Genomic DNA, 24,010 nt, shown 5'->3' with positions numbered 1-24,010 from the left:
TTCCAAAGTCTTTGCTGGGCTGATCCTGCTCCCTGGGCCTTATAGTTGTTTGGAGGAAGAGTGGGAGAGGCACAGAATCCAGTGGGAAGTTTCCACGGTCTGTGATGATGCTGATGTTGTTGGTGGCTGGCCCACTGTGTGTTATGAAGTCCAAAGTCAACACAATCGTCTTCATGGTTCCATCTGTTGACATGCGTTATGGAAACACAGATCTCCTTTTCCAGTAGGACTTAGCATCTACCTCCAGTGCCAGAACTGCTACCGAATGTTGAACACCTTATTGTGTTTCATTGGCCAACCAGCTCCTGACCTGAACCCCGTAGAGAATTCATCTACAGGGTTCAGTTAGTGTTAAGAGGAACATGACAAACACATGATTCAAAATACAGATGATCTGAAGGCTGCTGTCAAAGCCACCTGGGCTTCAATAACACCTCAGCAGAGCCACGATGCACTAATGCAGCAGTTCTTGGTAAAGGAGTCCAAACAAAAAACTGAGTAGAAGTGAACAAACTTTTCAAGAGAAAAATAGTCTGAAAAATTGGATTTCTGATTTTCATGAGCTTACATGAAGATCAAGTTGGGGGGAGAAAAAGATTTGAAATATTTCACTTGAAGTATGACGAATATATAAGGTATGAAGGCTTACATTCTCTGACGCACCACAATTTCCCTGTGAAATGAACAAATGTTCTAAAGGGCAACATGTCATTGTAAAAGTGAGACATACTTTCCACACACTCACTGAGGCTCAGAATAGCAACATTATAATCTACATGTAACCCAACAATGACCCTTTGAAAGCAAATAGACACCCATTTAATACACCCACACACCAGCTTATACATAAAGTGCCAATATAAGCATTTTATTTCTATTGAAAAGAAAATTACAGTGACAATCAGGGTCCTTTAATAGGAAGGGCTAAATGGATTGTCATGGCAAAAAAAAAAAAAAGAAGAAAAAGGCAAATGCTGAGTGCAAATGTGCCACACTAGTCACGACGTGATTGGGCTGAAAACTCTCCACAAATTACTGACGATTGCTCGGCTTGGATATAACGAGGCGGTGATGGCCAACAGCCTGCGCTGGAGTCACTCTAAAATAAGACATGCACCATTAAAATAAAGTAAATCTTTTTTTCCTATAAAAGTCATTTCAAACGTTTGAATAGAACATAAAGTCCTTGGCGGCAAAACTGAAAATATCATTACAGATTAGTTTCTTTGCTTACTGGATTTCTCGTCGGTGCTTTGGAATTAACCTCCTGAAGTGGCGCCAAACTGCACAGCCCCCCCGTCAATATTTCAGAGCAACGTATATCTATATGTTTCTTTCAATGTAAACAAGTTAAGGCCAATATTGTCGTCAACAGACAATACATTTATAGTAGCAAACAGTTTTAACAGTTGATAAATACGAAAAGCTACAACAGCAGAATCTCTCATTAGGCTCATTTCACTACACTTTCCCACAGCACGCGTAAAGGCTGGAAATTTGGGACACTTTCCGACTTACACTTTCTTTACCTGACACCTCCTAAAGATCTTCAAGCTTCTTTTTTTTTTAAGTTTCATTTCCCCTAAGCCACCAACAAAATCTTCCACAGATTGAAACTTCACGCAACAGAAGCAGCTGCGTAAGACTTGGTGGGACAATCGTTGACATTCTCTCAGAGCTGTATTTTGGCAATGTTTGGCAGGATATTTATGAGAGGATACAGAGAAGGAGAATCTCTGCATAGGCTGAGCTCCAGTGCTACTGAGGACTGCTGTGGTGGGGACACTCGCAAGCCAAAGTAAGAGGTAGGGTGGGGGCTACAGTGGGTTGATAACTGTTGTGTCATCTGCGTGAAAGATCACTTTGAAGACGTTTAACAAATGTTGGTGGCTCTGAGTAGAAGTCGGTGATGGAGGGAAACAAAATTATTTCCTCATATGCATGATCTCTCGTTAACTGGCGTACAGAGCCCAACTGGTATCTGACTTAACTGATATTTTTAGACGACACTCACCTATTACAGATATCTCAGTATCAGTATGATATGTGCAGTAACCTTTGTTTTTTTTTAAATATTACTGTTTCTTTAAGGAAAATAATGGAGAAAGGGATGTGTCGGGCAATTACGGCGACATTACAGAGTTTTACACACTCCCATTCTTTTGCCTTTAATACAATGCCATATTGCACCTCAGCAGATCTGAATTAACAACAAAAGCAATTCCTCCTCTAATTTGACACATGTTTTATATGCTGTATATGTATATGTAGAATACATATACATAAAAAAGCAACCCATCAGGAACAAATCGGCCTCTGCAAAATATGGTGAAGTTTTTTCATTTTGCACTATGGAACAGGCTTTGCTGGTACACTTTTATCTATCCTTTAGACTTACATTTGAAATGTCACACTAAATTGATTATTATATGCTGATGTAAAAGAATCCTGCTAAAGGTAAACACCACCTTTTCAGATATGCAAACTTAACTCTGTTGCAGTGATACTCTAACTTTGGGAGCAGCCAGGTTAAAGATACAAACTAAAACTAACTTATATAAATGTGATTTGGTTTTTTTTTTAGGGAAACTGGACAAACTGAAGGTTGATGACTCTTGTGCTGACCAGTGTTTAAGCTAAATTAAAGCTGGACCCATTTTGATTAATGATTGATTTAAAAGGAAAAAACAGTCATGGGGCATTGGCTTCTTAATCAAGGCATGCTATAGGAAGTTTGAGACTTCAGAAAAACTGGATAGGTGATGATGGTATGTCTTGCTTGACTGAAAATTAGGCGAACATCCACTAGAGGGTCTACTTGGCCAGGGTGCTGTTGCATTGCTTTGTTGCCATATAAAAGTGTTGTGTTGGCAGAGCCTCCGCAGCAAAGGCTCTGTCTGTGCCAGAAATGTTTGGGAGGTGTTGAAGTATACAAAGTTGGCAACGTGATCACTCACCGATTCTTACCAGTGACGTGAAAAAGACAGAGATGGAGTCACGCTGAGGCAACGAAGGGCACGCTTTGGTGAAAGTGATACGGACAAAGAGAAAGAGAGCTTTACAACACGAAGGGAAGGACACAAACACAAAGACACATCAGTGAACGTCATGACAGAAGCGGGGAGGATCACTGAAGGAGACAGGCACATGAACATAGCATTTTTCATAAAGCCTGAACTCGAATGACTTTGGAAACTAGAAAAGTAAAAAGGGAAAAAAAACAAAAGCAAAAGATCAAAACTGACATTGAAAATATGCATCAATATAAAAAAATCCACAAGAATAGCAGAAACAGGATAACACTTCAGAAGTCTTAGCTGTGTCGTGAGAAAGAGCTGTGATTCTTTGATTCTCCCTGTATGTAAAGTGTTTGCTTCCTTCATTGCATTGTATCTCGCCAGATAATTGTCCAGCAATGGCTGTGTAAACAAAACCTCCAAAAAAGGTGTGTGTGTGTGTGTGTAGTAGATATATATCTGCAAGTGTGCATCAAAGGGGTTTGGCTGAGCACAACAATGCTAGTTCCTCTTCCGTTTATTCTGCGATTGGACTGCTGGCCCAGTTAGAGCTGTGGTAGGCTGGTTAAACCCTCAGCCATCAGATCGCCATGTCTGGTGCGCCTCCACTTCCTCTGAGACAACTAGCAGGAGTTCACAGTTCTTCCCTCGTAGCTGCTGGTGGAGAAACTTCCTGAGAATGTGATAAAAATCAAACAAAGAATTACATTTTTTAAAATTAAAGTGAAAGTGATTAAAGCGAAACAACAACAACAAAATTAACAAGGTGTACGCTGATGTAAAGCTTCAATGAATTATTTTTTAGCCCAGCAGAACAAGTTGTAAACCACAAACTGGAGATGTAGCGATAGACCAGCATGTTTGGCCCTAACCAGTGACCCGCCAGTCAGCTTCACATACACTACCGTGAAAGGTTTTAGAACACCCCAATTTTTCCAGTTATTTATTGTAATTCAAGTTGTTCAAGTTCAGTGAATAGCTTGAAATGAACTGCCAGAGGTTAAAAAAAAAAAGTAAAGGTTACCCAAAACTAAAGAAATAATGCAATTTTTCTTAAATGAATTATACTAAAAGGCCTTTTTCATGGAACATAAAATGGGTTAACAATTTAAACTGTTCTGCAGCAACGGAGGTTTATCAAGCCTTGAAACCTGGTGTTCCAACCCTCTGTCTACATAAACACTGGAACACACTGGATCCATACCCTCTTGAGCATCGGTTGAACAGTATTGCGCTGCATAAAATAGTGTGTTGCTACAAAAATGGTGAGAAAAAGGCAATTAATAATGGAAGATGTCTGGCGCACCCAAAGCCACACCTGAATCAGACGACAAGTTTCTGAGAGTTAACAGCTTGCGTGATAGGCGGCTCAGAGGACAACAGCTTCAAGCACAGCTTAATAGTGGTCATAGTAAGCAAGTCTCAGTTTGAACTGTGATGAGGAGACTTCGAGCGGACAAGTTGCAGCAAGAAAAATATAGTTAAGACGTCAGAATAAGACAAAGAGGTTTGCCTGGCCATGAAACATTGCCAATGGACCACTGAAGACTGGAAGATGGTATTATGGTCTGGATCAAAATTTAAAATCATCACACAGGATATTTGTACGGCATCAAGTAGGCGAAAGGACAACTGTCAAACATGGAGGAGGAAGTGTGATGGTCTGGAGCTGTTTTGCTGGACGCAGTGTCGGTGACTTGTACAAAGGGTGTTACCACAGCGCCATGCAGTACCCTCTGGTCAGGGGTTCATCCTACAGCAAGATGATGATCCAAAACATAAGTCCAAGCTATACCAGAGCTACCTCAGGAAAAAAGAACAAGACGGTAAGCTTGAAAACATGGAGTGGCAGCACAGTCTCCAGACTTAAAGCCCATCAAGCTGGTTTGGGATGAACTGGACAGAAGAGTGAAAGCAAAGCAACCTACTGCCACACATTTATGAGAACTTCTGCAACAGATATTGTAAGAACTTTTTGAAGAATATTTGATTTCTATTGTAGAAAGAATGCCACGGGTGTGTTCAGCTGTTATATCTGCCAAAGGTGGCTTTGATGAGTCAAAAGTTTAGAATACATTTTGGTCTATAAGTTGATTCCATGATTATTATTTTTTTAACTCCAATTGCTTATTTGTACTATGCTTTCATCTCAGAGTGCAATGAGACATTAAACTGCATAATTTTCAACTCTAAAACATTTGACTGGTAGTGTATGTCTGATTAAACCGTGTCTTTTCCATGCATGTTCAACTTGCACATAGAGGCTCAGGCAAATAGTCTTTTGCACATTTACAACCACATGCTAACATGTTCTTTTTTTATCTTTATATTTTCAGTGTACACTGAGGGCCATGGGAGCATTGCGATTTCAAATTCCTGTGCATAACTCTACATATGGTCTTTAACAATAAAGCTGACCTTGATTTGACTTTGTTAGTATGTGTATAGAATGGGCAATGTCACCAAGTTTGTCCGAGTAAACCACGGTGTGCCCACCAAGAGACTGCTCGTAACAACAAACCTAATCAAACACTTGAATTACCCTTGACCAGCTGAACATGGACATTTTAAAGAAGCTAACAAAGGAAAAGTGATTAAAGTGAAAGCTATCCAGAGCTTAGAGTCAGCCTCGGTATGATCAGTGAAAAACCCCAAAAAACATTAAAGCAGCCAACAAGGAAAACTTGTTTGGTTAAATGTATAATATATATAAATATATATCAATAACATATCAAATATATCAGGTAAAAGTGGGTGTACAACAACCCATTTTAAGTTGTTTATTAGTTAGTTATTTGTACCTCTTCTTAGTAGCAGGGCTCTTTATTTTTATTGCTTAGGGGAGAGAAGATCCTGCAACTCGTGCACCAGGTATAGCGGAATGGTTCGGTTTGTCCCCAGTATACCTTTTTTGCTTTCTTCTGACCACTACTCATGCTAGGGCCTTCATCTGGGCTTGAATTTTCTCCAGGACGCAGGTCAGATTGACTATGTTTTCTTTTAAAATATTTATCTATTGCTATTACACGCTGCATTATCTCACATGACTATTATGTCATTTCTTCTTTATTTTCTTCTGTTTTACTGGCAGTTGGCAGCCCATTTAATTAGAGCAGGAAGTTGTACTGCCCTCTAGTGGAAGAGAATGTACCTGTTCTGCCCGATCGCTTTGAGCAGCGGTCCCCAACCCCCGGGCCTTGGACCGGTACCGGTCCGTGAGTCGTTTGGTACCGGGCCGCGAGAGTTGAGGCTCAGGTGTGAAATGTATGGTTTTCAGGGTTTTCAGCGTTATTTTGTTATCGTTTTTATCGTTAACTCGATTTTCCTGGGTCTTTTCACGTGTGTTATGAATAAATCTTCTTTTTTTCGGTACCGGTACTAGTTTTATTTTGTTGTATTTATCCGCGACACCCTAAAGGCCGGTCCGTGAAAATATTGTCGGGCAGAAACCGGTCCGTGGCGCAAAAAAGGTTGGGGACCGCTGGCTTAGAGTACTAATCAGGTGGAACCAGATTATCTTCCACAGCACACCTGATCATTTCTCACGGCACACAGTGGTTGGGAAACACTGGTCTACAAGACACAGCCCTCTGCCCTGACCTCTGTCTACACTTTCTGATGAGTTTATAATCTCACTCATTCATTTCAGGACATATGTAATAAAACATTAAGACTATATGGTAAAGTTAGGTCATTCTAAGTAAGTAGCATGAGGTTTTATCACTATAATAGATGGCTAGAACATTTTTGTGGATCAACATGGCTGTCTTGGGCCTTTACAGATCCTCGAGTCATCTAGAATCGTTATGAGGTACATTTCGTCATGAGATGATGAGCTTGATGGTCCGTGCGGCTGTCCGTGTGCCTCTATCGTCTACAGATTTTACATTACAATGCAATAACTATGCATGCACCCCAGGCAGCAGACTTCAAAGAACTACAACAGGAATAACTACTCAGCTGTGATGCATTAGTTGTCCATGTACATGCAGAGCATCATCAAGGCTTCACACTTACTTCTAACATGGAGCTAACTGTACATTTCTCAGCTAGATCCTCTCCACTAGCACATCTATTAGTTTTTAAAACTTTATGACAACAAAATTATAAAACGACACAGCTGCTGCTGCTACACATGCACACACTCCCCATCCCTCTCACCTGAGCTCATCCGGATTGCCAATTGGTTGAGGGCTACGTAGCTTGGAGTCCAAGTTGTAGTAGACTCCTCCCACCTCTCTGACGCCTATCCAGTGCTGGCGCTTAAGCGGCAACCGGAGGGGCCCCCAGCGCAGATTGGACGGTACGTTCAGGATGAAGCCCTCCACGTTGGACAGTTCAATATTGCCAACATCCCTAAAAAAATATATATTTTTAATAATAATAACAACAACAACAATAATAATAATAGTAACATTAATAATAAATATATATTACATGACTATTTGAAAATATTTGTATTTACTTTTTTTAAAGATAATTTTTTTGGCCTTTATTGGATAGAGACAGTGTAGATTGAAAGGAAAGTGGGGATTGAGAGAGGGGAAGACAAAGGGCTGCGGGTCGGACTCGAACCCGGGCCTACTGCTCTCCAGCCATACAGCATTTTTGTTACCTGTCATTATTTGGGCTTGCATTTACTTGAGCAATATATATATATATATATATATATATATATATATATATATATATATATATATACACACATATATATTTATTTTTACATTGAAACTTTCAGCTATGTTCAGATAAAATGCACTTACAAGTGTAGTCACAACACAAAGGTCCATTCTAAGTCAGGAAGTCCGAGAAAAAAAAACCCTGTGATAAACCATCCGCAGTAACAATCACAAGCAAAGCTATTCAGCTACAGTATGTACAGGACATCGCAAGAGACTGCGTAGAATACCAGAGAGAAGCATTCTTGCAGCCAGAAGTTTAAACAAACCAGGGAGGCATATCCATTTTCAAATGAAACAAACAGGTTATATGGCACACATGCTTACAGCACTTCAAAGCACTCTTGATTTTTTATCAGTTCCCATTGATGACTGTAACGAACACTGTGTAACGAACACTGTGTAACTCAACTGCGCTGACCTTTGTGCAGTTTGTGTAGCAAACTTTGCATCTGTCAAAATTCAAAACTGTCATTAACTGGCAAACGAAGACTGAAGTGGAGACTGTGAAGTTTTAGTGCTTGAATGCCTGCCACACCTACGCTCCAGTATCAGAGCACACTTCTAAACACAGTTGACTGTACACTGATGATAATACTACACGAGGACAACGATCAACCAATCAGATTTAATAAAAACTCAGAGTTTGTGGGTTTTCTGCTCCAGAAATAGCGCTAACTTAAACTCGGGGTCTATTATTGGAGTAACAGACTCTGAGACCGCTGGCAGGTTTTCTTCAACAAACTCTGAGCACATACTGAAATGTATTAATTTAAGAAGTTTACAAATATTATAATCCCACTGATATGTTAGTTTAGTATTTGTTCTATTTAACCTGAGTGCTTATATAATTGATCTTTTCATCTGTGATTCTGTGGACAATAAGTCATCTCTGGGGCTGTCTGGTGAGGGTTCTCGTTGAGGGACATTCACTTTTCTGGATTAAAACGAAGGCTCTGCGTTTTCTTTACCCAATGCTGGTACCTTTTTTTTTTCATTACACATGCTGAACTGCTAGAAAAAAACTCAAGAGTTTTTTTTAAACCTGCTCTGTGGATCAGGGCACCAGATTTCCTTGTCTTATCAATCACTTGTCCTCTCATAAGTGACCTTATTATTTTGCTCCCTTCCAAAAATAAATGATATTTATAAATACTCCAGTTGTGGGTTGGAGCTTTTAAGCACACTTTTTTCACTGTGGTCCAAATACTTAAAAATATCTTGGCTGCAAGTGTTTACCGCATCAAAAATCCCCTGTGAGTAGAGTTATAAAAACAGCCTCAGGTCACAGGAACTTCATAAACATAACCAAAGAATAAAAAGAAGTCATGTCTTCTCTTGTCGAGAAATCCAAAATGAGAGAGCGCTTAAGTGCTAGTCCATTCATCGCGTTGTTTTCTCGCCTCAGTCTCCGGTTAACGTGCCAGCAACCGAATGTTTACAACATGTAAGCATGTAAAGCCTTAGTTACATGCAAAAAAGAGGTGAATCTCCACTGTGTTATGCCAAACAACAACAGCGCGCATCTGCAGAGCTCAAAAAGAGAAAAACAGGAATGGGTTTTATCGATATAGCAAGTCTGTGTTTGGTGCTGCTGTCAACAGTCATGTAAGACTGATAATGAAGGAAGAAGGAATGCTGATAAAACCGACTCAAACTTTATCAACCACAGGAAGCACTGACTAATCACAGGGATCACTCAGGACCCTGCTGATGAGGTGGCTGAGGTGCAGATGAAAACAAGGGGTGCCTCCTTTTTAGTATTGACAATATACAGTGGGGCAAAAAAGTATTTAGTCAGCCACCGATTGTGCAAGTTCCCCCACTTAAAATGATGACAGAGGTCAGTAATTTGCACCAGAGGTACACTTCAACTGTGAGAGACAGAATGTGAAAAAAAAATCCATGAATTCACATGGTAGGATTTGTAAAGAATTTATTCGTAAATCAGGGTGGAAAATAAGTATTTGGTCACCTCAAACAAGGAAAATCTCTGGCTCTCACAGACCTGTAACGTCTTCTGTAAGAAGCTTTTCTGTCCCCCACTCGTTACCTGTATGAATGGCACCTGTTTGAACTCATCATCTGTATAAAAGACACCTGTCCACAGCCTCAAACAGTCAGACTCCAAACTCCGCCATGGCCAAGACCAAAGAGCTTTCGAAGGACACCAGGAAAAGTATTGTAGACCTGCACCAGACTGGGAAGAGTGAATCTACAATAGGCAAGCAGCTTGGTGTGAAAAAATCAACTGTGGGAGCAATCATCAGAAAATGGAAGACATACAAGACCACTGATAATCTCCCTCGATCTGGGGCTCCACGCAAGATCTCATCCCGTGGGGTCAAAATGATCATGAGAACGGTGAGCAGAGATCCCAGAACCACACGGGGGGACCTGGTGAATGACCTGCAGAGAGCTGGGACCAAAGTAACAAAGGTCACCATCAGTAACACACTACAACGGCAGGGAATCAAATCCTGCAGTGCCAGACGTGTTCCGCTGCTGAAGCCAGTGCATGTCCAGGCCCGTCTGAAGTTTGCCAGAGAGCACATGGATGATACAGCAGAGGATTGGGGAGAATGTCATGTGGTCAGATGAAACCAAAGTAGAACTTTTTGGTATAAACTCAACTCGTCGTGTTTGGAGGAAGAAGAATACTGAGTTGCATCCCAAGAACACCATACCTACTGTGAAGCATGGGGGTGGAAACATCATGCTATGGGGCTGTTTTTCTGCCAAGGGGACAGGACGACTGATCCGTGTTAAGGACAGAATGAATGGGGCCATGTATGGTGAGATTTTGAGCCAAAACCTCCTTCCATCAGTGAGAACTTTGAAGATGAAACGAGGCTGGGTCTTCCAACATGACGATGATCCAAAACACACCGCCCGGGCAACAAAGGAGTGGCTCCGTAAGAAGCATTTGGAAGTCCTGGAGTGGCCTAGCCAGTCTCCAGACCTCAACCCCATAGAAAATCTGTGGCGGGAGTTGAAAGTCCGTGTTGCTCGGCGACAGCCCCAAAACATCACTGCTCTCGAGAAGATCTGCATGGAGGAATGGGCCAAAATACCAGCTACTGTGTGTGCAAACCTGGTAAAGACCTATAGTAAACGTTTGACCTCTGTTATTGCCAACAAAGGTTATGTTACAAAGTATTGAGTTGTATTTTTGTTATTGACCAAATACTTATTTTCCACCCTGATTTACGAATAAATTCTTCACAAATCCTACCATGTGGATTCATGGATTTTTTTTTTCACATTCTGTCTCTCACAGTTGAAGTGTACCTCTGGTGCAAATTACTGACCTCTGTCATCATTTTAGGTGGGGGAACTTGCACAATCGGTGGCTGACTAAATACTTTTTTGCCCCACTGTATGTGCACTCTAGCGAGATAAGAGAGGAACAAGTGTAAACAAGTACAGATAAGCAACAATAGACTGATTGCTTTTCTTTGGTTTGGGTTTCCTCAGCCTAACATTGACTATTTTGGGAAACAATCAGGGGTAGAAGTCATGAGGCAAATTGCAGTTACAACGTAAGCAAATGGAAATAAATCTATTAAATCAATACTTCTACTAGATTAAATATGATTTATCCATGCTAAGGCTTCTTTTGTTGCTACTCCTACATACCTTCTTTTATCCCACCAAACTGCCTCAAACCCTCGGGTCTGCAGGGCTGCCATAATGACATTGACGTCATAGTTCCCGTTTCCCAGCATGCTCTTTTTGTGAGGCGTCACCATAGTGCTGGGAGAGAGCCTGCAACAAGTTGACAAAAGGGATCGTCCACAGATCACTTAGTCAGATTGTATTTACGAAACATTTTATGCACACCTTAACACTTTTAATCCACATACTGTCTCACCTCTGGTAGATCTCCTGCAGGGTGTCCCGGCTGAAGGCTGTCCCATCCTGGAAGACGTTATTGAGTGCGTGCAGGGCACACAGCTCCCGCCGTTGCTTTTCGTGATAAATGGCCGGAGGCACCAAAGAAGCTTGGGGAGGAGCTGGCGAGGTGAGTGAAGAAGAGGACGATGAGAGATCTTGCTGCTGAGTTTCCCTGGGATCCCTGGACCTCTTCTCCTCTGCTCCCACCACCGCCTCCCCTCCTCCTCCCCCTCCACTTCCTCCACCACCTTTCTGTTTGCTGACCTTCCAGGGCATGCACCCCAGCTCCTGCAGGCTGCCTCGCCCCTTCCCCTTCCACTCACCGGCTGGATACGGAGCACTTCCCATCCCTGGATGTTCACCACCGCCAGCGCTGTCGCCGCCCCCACCTCCACCGGTACCTCCTTCAGCTCCACAACTACTAATGTCAGGACACTACATGAACATCATGACAACCATTTGCGTGATAACCTCTCAGCCACTTGGAAGAGAGGAGCTTGTATCTGGAGGGAGGGTAAATGAGACCTGTGGCTCTCAAACACCGCAAAACCTTCTTTCTGTCTCTTTCCCACTAAAGGACAGATGTGCAGAAAGATCGCTATGAGTGACCAAGTATAACCAGCAAAGATACTCTAGATGCTCCAAAATGACAGACTAGTCCTCCAACAGCACAGCGGTGTCATCAATCATAGTGCCGTCACTCTTTGCGTTTTCCACTTCCTCCATCCTCTATGTGCTGACAGCTCTTTCCATCTAAAGCCTATAGCTTAGCAGGTCTTTCCATCCTCCAAGACTTGCTGACGGCAAAGCTACAGTTCCACAGGAACAGAGGAGTCACACACTGTGGAGAAAAATACAGTCAATAAGCAACTGAAATGCAAAAAATAAACACACTGTATTAAAAAGGAAAGGAAGGTCACGTGTTTTTCCTCATAATTTAGCTATTACACATAATAACACAAGTCCCCAAATCACACCTCGGATATGGTTGGTTAAAGAATAGCTGCCAAATCGGCCTAAACAACACGGTGAAGCACCACTGAATACGCTGTTACATTATTTAGAGCTTCAGTTGGTCAGCAGAGCTCAAATGAAGGGAAGGTAAACATTTCGAGCAGCTTTGAACTGGATAGAGGAAGCAAGCTGTTCACTGAGCTAGCAACATTTGACAAGAGCTACACGTTAATGTGAAGCTTACACAGCGTTAAGGAGACATAGCAAATATATTCCCCTAATAGCAGGAAAAGAAGGTTTTAATCCGTGTTAGCAGATATCTGGCGTTGTTCTTACTGCTGCTCTACGTGACTCCGTGTCTCCAGCAAACACAACCACAACGCCTCCTTTTATGATTTATAACTTCATTTTCTCTCGCCGACCACTTCCCCGCCCGTTACCTGCCGCTGGTGTCACAGCTGGGCTGCCGTAAACCGGTCTAAAACCCGAGTCTCCTCTGTCCTTTTCCCCCTAAAGGGTGCTCAGACCTTTGTCTTTGCCACTTTTTTCCTGTTGTGGCTCTCTCCTGTCTCTTTCTCCGTCCGTGCAGTCGCGGACATGCGCAGTAGCGCCTCCCTGGCTCCATATTGCTGTCACCGCCTGCGTCAGTAGACTGGAGCAGATCCTCCCCTGAGACTGCCAAAGCCTACCTTTCCCACTTTGTTCTCACCTGTAGTGCGCTTTTCATCACAATACTGCTGCACAAAGGGTTTAAATACGTATGAAAATATGTTTTACCATAGGAAACATCACCTGCTGTCTTCTTAAAGCAGTTCCAACTCTTAAACTTTACTTCATGAATGGGTCATACAAATGAGGACTGCTTTAGCCTCCTTTAGCTTATTGTTTAGCTTTGTCATTTTTGATTTAGTCTCACAACATAAAATTTGCCAGTCTGTAAATACTTAAGCTGCTTAAAAGTTAGATATTTTCCACTTGGTGGGAACTTAAAAAGAAAAAAAAAGCCTATTTCAGTTAAACAAACTAATGCCATATGCCTATGTCATTGTTCACTGGTTGAGCAAATTAATAGGACGGCTAAGTTTGAAATTTGTTTTTGGTACAAAATCTTCCCAAGAGGTTGATTCTGTTCATCTGGACGTAGCTTTTCAGTGAGAGAAACGTCTCAGCTGACTGCAGTTTCCCCCAACCTTATAAACAGTACCTTTTCACAATGTCTGCAACTAGCACCACTGAATGAACAATGGGCTGTGAGGTCAGTTCCTTGATCACTGGCTGGGGAAAACTTGCAGTCAGCTGAGACTGAAGAAGTAAAATGAATGAACGACGAAACGTTTCACCCACTGAAAACGCTGTCCAGATGAACAGAATCAACTTTTTGGGAATTCCTTACCGGGATGATCAAGCATGCATCAAGATGTTACAAAAACTTGATAAAAAGCATAACAATATCCAAATTGCAGTGTTGGATTTCAAATGAAGTGAATGTTTTCACATTATGAGAAGCAGATATCCGTTTAAACCCACAGTCATTAATATGTTGGGGAGCTCAAGTTGCACAATATGTGCAACAAATTAACAGGAAACAATTGATGTGAAACACAACACTGCCTCTGAAGCAGTCTTAACATGATGGCCTTCTTGTGTTGTCCTTCATTAAAGAAAAGTGAGAGAACTGTCTCACCCCTTTATTTATTTTACTGACATTTAGAGGGACACAGGAGTTTTCTCTCTTAATTTAGCATTTTGATTTGAAGCTACTCTTTCGCAGTCACCACCAAGCACCAGGCGTCAAACCAACATTTATGATGTTAAACACATACCAGTTCAACTGTACCTCAAAAACACCCACCAAAGGACGCCCTCTCTAAAGTAAAAGCAGCGCAGACAGTGTGTTGCATTGTCACAGGAATTTGCATAGTCAGTTGGTGAAGCAGAGGACACCTTAATACGTATATATATTTTCATGCTTCCTCCTGATTTGCATATAAACTGCTGGAATTGCAGCTCACACTACACCCATTAGAAAGCTGATCAGTTCATTTGTATATTTGCTTATCACCGAGAATAGCCAATAAACACAGTTTTCACTTTATACGTGTTGTTTTGTTACTCTTTATAGAATTTTATCAGAATTTTTACAGAATTTTATCATCTGTTCCTCTGATAATATTTGATTAAAGCGGAGGGCAATCCGTTAAGTTTGTGCTGAAGGAAGAGTGAAATGATGTGTGAAGGAGAAACCCTGAGTTAACAAACAAAGTTTTTTTGTGATAAAATGTTTATTGTGTTTAGAGAAATGTAAAAATATAATAAAAGAGTAAGGGAAAAAAGAAAGAAGGGGGAGAGGAACAGACAGAGAGACACTGAGTACAATAAAGACTTCAAATTTTACGCAACATCTTCTTTAGCTTTGTGGGTTCAGGCTGCAGTTCAAGATAAGCAACATCCATGAAAATGAGCAACCACTGCTGCCAAGTGGGCAACTGAAGCTTCCTCCGTGTGGAAATCAACTTTGTAGCAGCTATTAAACCAGCTAAAAACACACTTTTCTGAGCCTCATGCACTCTTAATTGACACAAATCCCTTAAAATTGAAAAAAATGGGGAAATGGAACTGAAATATGTTATAAAGTAGAAAGGTTTTCTTTAAACATTTCCAAAACGTGGACACTCCAGGACTTTCCCATGCCATGTCATAAAAGGTGGGTTGGCAAAGTCAGCCTTAAGTTTCATACTATAAAATCTTTGTGAAGTCATATATGTCCTATGTACAAAATAAAGAAATGTATTTGTTGATTATTAGGGTTCCTGGAGGACTGTTTAACGATGTCCCAAACACCGTCCCAGTAAAACTAGTGCTGAGGTCCCATATATCTGTGCACCATAATGAATCCACTGGCAATGGAAGGTTTGTTCCTTTTCAATTTAATTTGGAAACTCTATGACCGTACCATTGACTTTAACAAATGAAGTCTGGCGACACAGATCAGGTGTCTATGTTGTGAATTTGTAACAGTAATATACTGAGTTCTTCACCTGTAAATACAGACCTCATTGTCTGCTGGGCGAATGACTTGGCATTTACTGTAAAAGTCAGTTTCGAATGTCTGTTTTCGAATTTGCATGTGTACTGTGGAATAACATTTGTGCTTCTCCTCTTGCTTTTTAGCTTTGCTGATTTTGTATTCAGAGAGGATATGAAAATGAGAAATGCTACAAGAGCAAAGAGCAAGCAAATTTCCAAGAAGTGTGTACGTGTTATACAGTTTTAAAAGAAATACATACAAATAAATGTAGACTTACAATAGGTGAAGGTTAAGAACTTGAACCTGAGGCACAGGTAAAAATGAAAGACTGAGAAATGTTCGAGAGAAGGAGGGAGGCAGAGGAAGCGGCAGCCTCCTCTGCTCTTCAGTTGCCCAAACACTTCTTATTCTTGTGAATCCAGCTCCACAAACCTTAACTGTCATCTTTCTCTTTCTTCTTCAACTCCTTTTCTTTATATTCTTTCTTTTTATTACTATGCATTTTCTCCTTGTGCTCCACCTCCATCTGTTCTATCGCCATTATTTTGAAAACCCTGGAGCATTTTTTTGGGGATGTTCTTTCTTAAGCAGCATTCCTGCAGCTCTTGATTCTTCTGCTCCAGGTTTTCCTTCTCCTTTTCAATTACTTCTTGTCATGCTCACGTTCTTTCTACCGTACCTTCCCGTCTTCATATTTTTGCTGCAGTTCCTTATACTTTTCTCTCACTTCTTTATTCAGATGCGGTTCTTCTATCTGCCAGACGTTTTTGGACTAACACATTCACGGTCTTCATCCTTTGCTGTAACAAATCCCCTTCTGTGTTTTATATGTATGCTTTGGATCACTATCTGCTTGGCCGAATGGCAGCATTTGGCAGAAAGTATTTTGGAAGACATCCAGGTAAATATTTCCATGTACTGCATAGGTGATGAAGCGGACAACACATTGACAGACAGCAACAACATGCTGCAATCTAAAGCCCAAGGACAGGACTATCACATTTAAAATTGACACTGGTGCTGATATGACTGTCATTCCTGACCATGTATTCAATGTGATGTTCACAGATGTAAAACCAGCTCTTTAGAAAGAAAAGATGCCCATACTTGTACAAGGTTTTATACCACTGGGCATGCTAGGGTTCACAAACCTAACACTACAGAAAGGAGAGAAACCAATATTTGTGATCAGTAACCTGCACTCTCCTGCTCAGGGCTAGTGGGCTCAGCTAGTTGCTAGTGGCTAACAGCCCCAAGTCATGAAAATGTATCAGGATGGATGACCATAGAGCAGATCATTAAAGCCTGGTAAAGCTGCACTGTGCACATGCCTCCTTTATTGTGCATGATAGCCTCTAGTTAAAAAGGGCATAATTGGTCATTCCTGCAGCTTTAAGAAACAGTGTCCTCAGCAGGCTACATGAGGGGTAGCTAAATGCATGCAGAACATGTGTGTGAGCCAAAATGAGCTATTGCTCCCAACAAATCTACTGGAGAGACCCAGGTGAGGGCAGACCTGTTTACAATCAAAGGAAAAATGTACTTGCAGGTAGTGGACTGTTGAAATGATATGCTGAAATGGCCAACCTCCACCACATAAAGTTTCCTGATGCCACTGTCCATCTGAAATCCATGTTCGGATGTGACGGGGTGCCTGAGATCTTAAGGACTGGCAATGGCCCACAGTTCTCAGCGGATGATATGCCAAACTTTGCTGATACATACAGTTTCAAACATGTGATCAGCAGTGCACAGTACCCACAAACCAACGGGGAGGCTAAACAGGCTGTTCAAAAACACCAGATCAGTACTTCTGCATATCTTGTCGTCCCACTTAAAAATATGTTTTAGCCCAGCTCAACGTTTGATTTGGTGCCAGCTTGGTTCCACTGTGCTGACCCAGCAGTGCTTCCCGACCATGGCTCAGGGGGTTGGGAATCGCATCTGTAACCGGAAGGTCGCCGGTTCGATCCCTGGGCTCTCTGTCCTGGTCGTTGTGTCCTTGGGCAAGACACTTTACCCTACTTGCCTACTGGTGTTGGCCAGAGGGGCCGATGGCGCGATATGGCAGCCTCGCTTCTGTCAGTCTGCCCCAGGGCAGCTGTGGCTACAACTGTAGCTTGCCTCCACCAGTGTATGAATGTGAGAGTGAATGAATAATGGTATTGTAAAGCGCTTTGGGTGCCTAGAAAAGCGCTATATAAATCCAATCCATTATTATTATTACTGTAAAGGACAAAGAGAGAATGAATTCACATCAGAGATTCTTCAACAGGCATCACTGTGCACAGGAGTTCAGTTATCCCCCCACGTGGGAACAGGCGTGGTTGAACTGCACTCTAGTTCCTTCCCTACAAAAACCAACACCCGGAACTTTTCCAAATAGCCCCACAGTCATAACCAAGTCAGGCAGAGCAGTTTTGAAACCACAGGACTGGACTGAACTTGTAGACAACTGCGCAAACAAGAGTTTATCCTTAGTTTGAAAGATAGAACTCAGTGGGAAAGCTACAGCATTATGATGAAACTTGGGCTGTTGTTGGGCTGTTGGGCTAAAAAGTTTGTTATCTTCAAAAGAAACAAAAGAACAAAGCAGTGTTCAAGTTAAGAATCTGTTCAACAGTAACCAAATCCAAAGTCAAATATTTTATGTTCTCCTTAAAAAGGGAGCTGGTGAGATGTTGGTTATGTAAGGAGGCCCAGAGGATTTTGGGTAACGTTGTTTTTGTTGTAGTAGGGGGCTCCAGTTCTAGTAGCCTCACATTGCAGGAATGAAGGGAGCCTTATACAGTGAAAACCTATAAAATATAAACTCAAGACTCTGAATCAACTTCATATATTATGTCTGCTTCATTTGTCATGAAATAACAGAACAGTCCTCACCTTTCCATGAAACTGAAGTAATTGTCGTCCAATTACCTATGAACCTCTGAATGTCAATACACACTGAAGGTAAAGTGGAAGAACTTAAAATCCATCTGGGGCCCCTGACTGAAGGGTGTCTCCTGGCCGGGTGGGTACCTAAAGAACAACCTGACTGATCCTGCCAGCAGCATGTGCTTGTCTCTGTTTAAGTACATGTGGTGATTACAGTAAAACTGTGAATGGTGCATAAAATCATTTATGGTTCCTTTGATTGCTCAGCCATTATTTGAATTACAATGGCAATCCGAGGGCTAATAAGTATAAAGTTTAAAGGAAAGCTAGATAGAAATCCAGACTTAGAAATCTAAGTGCACCAAACAGAAAATCCGGGGCTATGTATAAAAATTGACCTATTATTTTTTATTTGGTTTGCAGAACAATCTTTACCATAAAATAAAACACTGAATACTCTACAAATATAAATCCAAATAATCTGAATCAATAACTACATTACACACATCCATAAATACTTTTTTAATTTACTTTTACCTAAATGCATCTGTTTGTCTTTCAAACTAAGAATTAGCATGTCAGTTTGGCTTTCTTTATTAAAAATCACATAAAACATACCTTATTGGCTTAATTATATTACAAAGAAAAAAGACTGTAGTATTGCAAACATCAGACCGAAGTGAAAATCACATAGAAAAACGCGCTTCTTTATTTTGGAGACATATATTGTAATACCTGTAGCTCCGTGTGTCCTGAAGTACACGCAGTTGAACACTAGAGGGAGACAGAGACTGCGCATGTGTGATAGAAACAGTTCTCAGAAGTGCAAACACAGTCTCCACTTCAAGTTAAACAGCATACCTATTTTTGTGGCGAAGGCAGTGTTTTACAGGGATATGCGGGCAAAGCTCCGCTCTTATTTCTCATGTTACCGAAGCGGGCTGAACCCGTGGGAACGGCGTAGCGAAGGAAGTGGGTCTCTGCGTCCCACGCAGAGGAGGGTTTTCCGGTTAAAGTTTCCTTTGTGATTCGGGGGTGGCGCTGTGATGCCAAAGGCGTTTATCCTCACAGACACAACACACAAGTGGCGAACATTATGAGTAAGCATAAAAATACGAATTCATGGTTCGGAGTTAGAACAGCAGCTTAATTTCTATTCAGCGAGAGTAACAGCCTGGCAGATAACTGATCGTAGGCGTTGGCACTTAGGGGTGATGTTGTTATGGCATGCTAACGGTTGCTAGCTAACTTGGGGTGTCTGTGTCTGCAGTCAGCAGGGGAGTCGAAGAGTTTTCAGCTAAAGCCGGTGTCAGCGTTAAATACTTTATTGTTGTAGTTGATAGCGTTTCACGTCCAGTATGGCGCGTGTGTCCGCTTTTCTATAGCAGCCCGACTTTGGCTCGCGTATTGAATGTTTAGGTTCACTCCCACCCAGACAGGCTAACAATAGCTTAGCATGCCTGTGTGTTTTGGACAGTGACAGCTGCAGGCTGCGGCCCCATGACATCTGTGGAAAGGCCTCCTGAAACGTGGATTTCTTTAGCCCATCTTATCAGTTGTCATGAGTCTTGTACTATTGTAGATCTTTTTTCTTTTCTTTTTTTCCTGCACATGCCCTGGTTACTGTGATACAGCTGCTCAGCATCATAGTACGTACAAGTAGTGGATCAGAAGAGCAAAGGGGTATAACAGACTATTTGTACTGAAGCTTTTGTTCTTATTTTGCTTTACAGGACCGTTCAAAGCTCTGTCCTCCTGAAATGGGAAAACCCCCCTTCCAGATTTTGTAACACAGGTAAGCAACAAGCCTTGTTCACATCTGGCCTAGTTTATGATAAGCCAGGTTGCAACCACATCCTTTTACCTGTTTGCTGGGGAACTGAAAAGCTCTTGTAATTCTTGGTAGCTGGTTTCCTGTGACTGATGGTGAAACAGCCTTGGCTGTCAGGACGTGTGTGCCTCGCAGTGTGTACCAGTTTAATGATGATGCATATCTGAAAGGCTAGTGTGGGCGTGTAGGGAGGAATGCTTCCAGTGTGTTTCAGCATTTGAATGTACTATTCAGCAGAATAGCACATTATGCATGTTTGAACAGCAGCTGTTTGTTGGGGAAAGTAGGGATGAGGCAACTGTGAAGATCTGTCGTATTCATTTGTGATTTGGAGGTTAATTTAATGTGTGACACTTGATATTTAGGTCACTGGCTGTTATTGTATTAAGCTAGCTTTTGTGTGAGGCATCGACAAAAGCTGCAGACATAACGCCTCGCAGTTTTTCTCACCTGTTGTCGAGGAGATAGGCATCTCAGAGTGGTGTACTGAGACAAAGATCACACATCAGATTGAAGAAGCAAGTGCATGCATTATCTTGCTTGTCTCATCATGTTGGCTTACGCTGTTATTGAGCTCATGTAGATACAGCACTAAATAATTTCTTTATACAATTACAATACAAGATTTAGTCTCAATTATTGAGTTAATGTTATTTTAGCAACATTGTCAAGGTTTTCTGAGCCTTTCTAAACCAGTTTTTGGATTTGTTTTCTCTGGGTGAGCAGTCAGGCTGTCTAGATAGACTAGTTTTGGCTGTTGTCATCTGTAAAATGATTACAAATCTCTTGCATGATCAGGTCAAAAAAATCATTGTTAAATATCAGGTGATTTTGACAGCCGGACAGAATGGTGAAAAAATGCTTACGCAGTTTGATTTCTGTCTGTAACATGTATACGCACTGATACAGGGTTATTTGGACCAGCTATATAATTTGTTTAAATAATTGTCATCTTATTAAATCATATTAAATTATAATATTTTGCTAATTTTTAGCTGTATTTTATTAGGTCCGTCATTAACTAGTAATGAGAGAATCTGGTTTATAATTTGTAAAAGCGGGTTGTGTTAGCCTCGTGATAGACTGGCGACCTGTTTCTCACCCTTTCACAGCTGGGTTAGACCCTAAAATTGGATGGATGGATGCTCTGCATAAGGTGCAGATACTTACTGAGTAAAAGCCTTGTGCCAGATAAATGACTGAACAATATGTTTAGTTGTTTCTTTAGAGGATCTCTTGTCCATTTGTTGAACCCCCAACTCTACCATCTTGGACAGTAGCTGCCAATGTGACCCCGCTCGTATTCTCAGATGGATAAAAAGTAAATTAAAGTCAGTTTGTGAGGAAACTCAGCCCCACAGATGAGAGAAGACTGATTTTCAATCCAGTTTTAACAACTCAAAATTATTAGTATTTTCCATAAAAAGTAACACTATTCACATACATTCTGATAGGTTCACATATTTTTTTCTCTCTCTGTTTTAATTGACTTAAAAATAGCATTTGATAGAACACAAATGTTATCTAAATGTTTTATGTCTGTCGCGATCAAACGTGCAGTGATCCAGTGAGATCAAGAGAAACTTTAGTGTCGTGCGGTTAGTGTGTCGCTATTCAGACGTGTGAGCTTGTGTTTGATTGTGAGAGAACGAGAGGAGCAGCATCTCAGACAACACTGCCTCATTGTTTGCAGCCCCGCTGTGCAGTAATGACAGAATCCCCATCCGAACCCCACAGCTAGAAAACACATATTTGCAGAGAGAGCAAGAGGGAAATCAGCACACAGCACAGCGGCAGGTCCTGCCTTTGTAAACAACCATTAGCGAGTAGCTGTCAAAAGTTACCGGGCCTGCTCAGTCCAGAGGAGTGCTTGAGAAAGGAACCAGTTACACCAGGCTTGTGCCAGCAAATCAGGAAAATCTCTTCCTTTACATGGGTTTGAATGGTTTGACTATTCACAGGAAGGTTAGCCTTCAGGCTTCGCTTCTTCACACGCTTAACCAGTTTGTTATAAATGTACCTGCCAGTCAGAAAGCAACAGCGATTTTAAGAATTTTTTTTGCCCCCAACCATTACGCCAATGAAGTGTTAATCGCATCAAGAGCACATTTTACACAATTGCACCTGTTGCATCACTTTCACACTGTAAACACAGCAATAGTCACCTAAGCTTGATGGAGAACCAGAAATGGAGTAAAGTTATTCAAAAGTCAGTGACATGTACGACTTTTGACTCATTACCGAGCAGTTTAATGCTCTATGTGTTTGTGCTTTGCATAAAATTTCCATGGAAACATTAGAAGATATCCATGTTAATAATATGATAATGAATTGCATTTATATAGTGACACTTGTCACTAAAGCCAAGTAGCCTGAGCTAAACTGAACGCTTATGTTGCTAAAAACAGGTTTAGCTTGTTTAAACCCGCACATTAGTTTAGGTTACATTAGCATTATTCCCATTGCTTATTACAGGTTTACAAGGAGTGGGCAGCCTCAGATAGGGAAGTGTCTCCTGAACTCTTTGTCTCGAGGCTCCATTTAGTCCAAATTGACTATATGGAAGCATTTAAATTTTTTATACACTTCCTCAACTCAACGTTCAACTTTACTTTAACTCTTCCCAAGGAGGGACTTTGCCTCTCTGCAAGTGCAAGGCAACACACAGCTAGACAGGCACTTTTTTTTCTTTAATAGCTTCCTTTATGAGATACCTCGAGCTCTGATGGCGACTCGTTACCCGGGCTAAATGTATGGAAATTGTGCTGAGGTTGTTAAGAAGTAAAAAACAAAACAAAACATAAGCTGCCTTTTTAGAACAGCGGCCACAGCAACAGTTGTAAAAGCTGAAACATGCAAATTCTTCCGTGATGGCTGATTTAATCCCTGGTCTACAGTCCAGCATTCTTTCTCTTTCCCAAGTTATTTGTGTATGAAAGAGACAGGCAGTCAGACTGAACGGTTTCTGGGACTAGGACTCAGGTCCCTGGAACTATGTTTTCCAGACTTGTCAAAGCCTGTGAACATGTCTGGAGTATTGTTTTGTTTTTATAGCGTGGCATAGTTGAGGGTTCCTCTAACTACATAAAGGACAAGCTGAACACTGGAATTTCTTAAATCCAATTCTTAGTAATTCATTAATAGATTTGTTTTTAATGGGGAAATGAATTGCAATTGGAAGAATGGAGGTCACTGCGGCTTCAGCAATTAGACCAAGGGAATATTATTCATGTTGCAACAGTGCTTCATAGTCAGTATAACTCAGAAAAGTACAAACTGACTCAGTTATGAGCCACACTTTAATTTGTTTATTCATTTCCTGTGTAGAGCTACATGCTACAAAAAAATGGAAAAAATAGATGTGTGTGTATATATAATCCTGTTTGGTCAATTCCTAAATAAAAACTGCATACATATGCACTAGTTGCAGTAATCACTGTCCCTTTATATGGAGCTTTCAACTCTGTGTCCTCTGATTATTTCACGAGATATTACACTTTCTCTTTCCCTTTTGAAAAAACGATTCCAGGTCTTTCTGTCACCTTGGCATCGATGGACTCACAGAAAGGGGAGGAGCCAAATCCTGGCAGTATGGAAGTTGCCAGTGTGCCAGGCTCGGCCTCGAGCCCCCAGAGCGACGCCGTGACCAGCGAGCTTCAGGAGCTCTCCCTTCAGCCTGCGCCCAATCTGCTGCCTATACAGGAGCGCAAGAATGGTGAGACAGTGA

The 24,010-nt window shown here is 41.4% G+C and overlaps 2 protein-coding genes across 5 annotated transcripts in view; one reads left to right on the top strand and one right to left on the bottom strand.

The window, feature by feature from the left end:
* Positions 1-843: 843 nt before the first annotated feature.
* Positions 844-13,146, bottom strand: josd1 (Josephin domain containing 1). Of its 2 annotated transcripts, none has more exons than XM_040036892.1 (5): positions 12,988-13,146; positions 11,571-12,434; positions 11,336-11,464; positions 7,179-7,373; positions 844-3,690 (listed from the first exon to the last, which is right to left on the bottom strand). In XM_040036892.1, exons 2-5 carry the CDS (start codon positions 11,939-11,941, stop codon positions 3,591-3,593), a joined length of 795 nt encoding a protein of 264 aa, XP_039892826.1. In that variant the 5' UTR covers positions 11,942-12,434; positions 12,988-13,146; the 3' UTR covers positions 844-3,590. The 2 variants fall into 2 exon arrangements, with proteins under 2 accessions (XP_039892826.1, XP_039892827.1); XM_040036893.1 differs by lacking the exon at positions 12,988-13,146 and adding an exon at positions 12,884-12,984 and having other exon boundaries at positions 1,363-3,690.
* A 6,162-nt stretch (positions 13,147-19,308) lies between these two features.
* mrtfab (myocardin related transcription factor Ab) overlaps positions 19,309-24,010 on the top strand; it is a 39,757-nt gene continuing 35,055 nt past the window's right edge. Inside the window, exons 1-3 of one of the 3 annotated variants that reach the window (XM_040036587.1) lie at positions 19,309-19,552; positions 20,186-20,247; positions 23,813-23,998. In XM_040036587.1, the coding sequence (XP_039892521.1) occupies positions 23,836-23,998 (163 nt within the window). In that variant the 5' untranslated portion in view covers positions 19,309-19,552; positions 20,186-20,247; positions 23,813-23,835. Of the gene's footprint in view, positions 19,553-19,575; positions 20,102-20,185; positions 20,248-23,812; positions 23,999-24,010 lie in introns of those variants that run through there. The other 2 variants (XM_040036591.1, XM_040036588.1) reach the window with 2 other exon arrangements.

This window comes from Simochromis diagramma, unplaced genomic scaffold, assembly GCF_900408965.1.
Source record: "Simochromis diagramma unplaced genomic scaffold, fSimDia1.1 OVJJ01000371.1, whole genome shotgun sequence".
Classification (NCBI taxonomy): Eukaryota; Metazoa; Chordata; class Actinopteri; order Cichliformes; family Cichlidae; genus Simochromis; species Simochromis diagramma.
The sequence above is the reverse complement of the archived record's forward strand: the minus strand, read 5'-3'. Positions and strand labels throughout refer to the sequence as shown.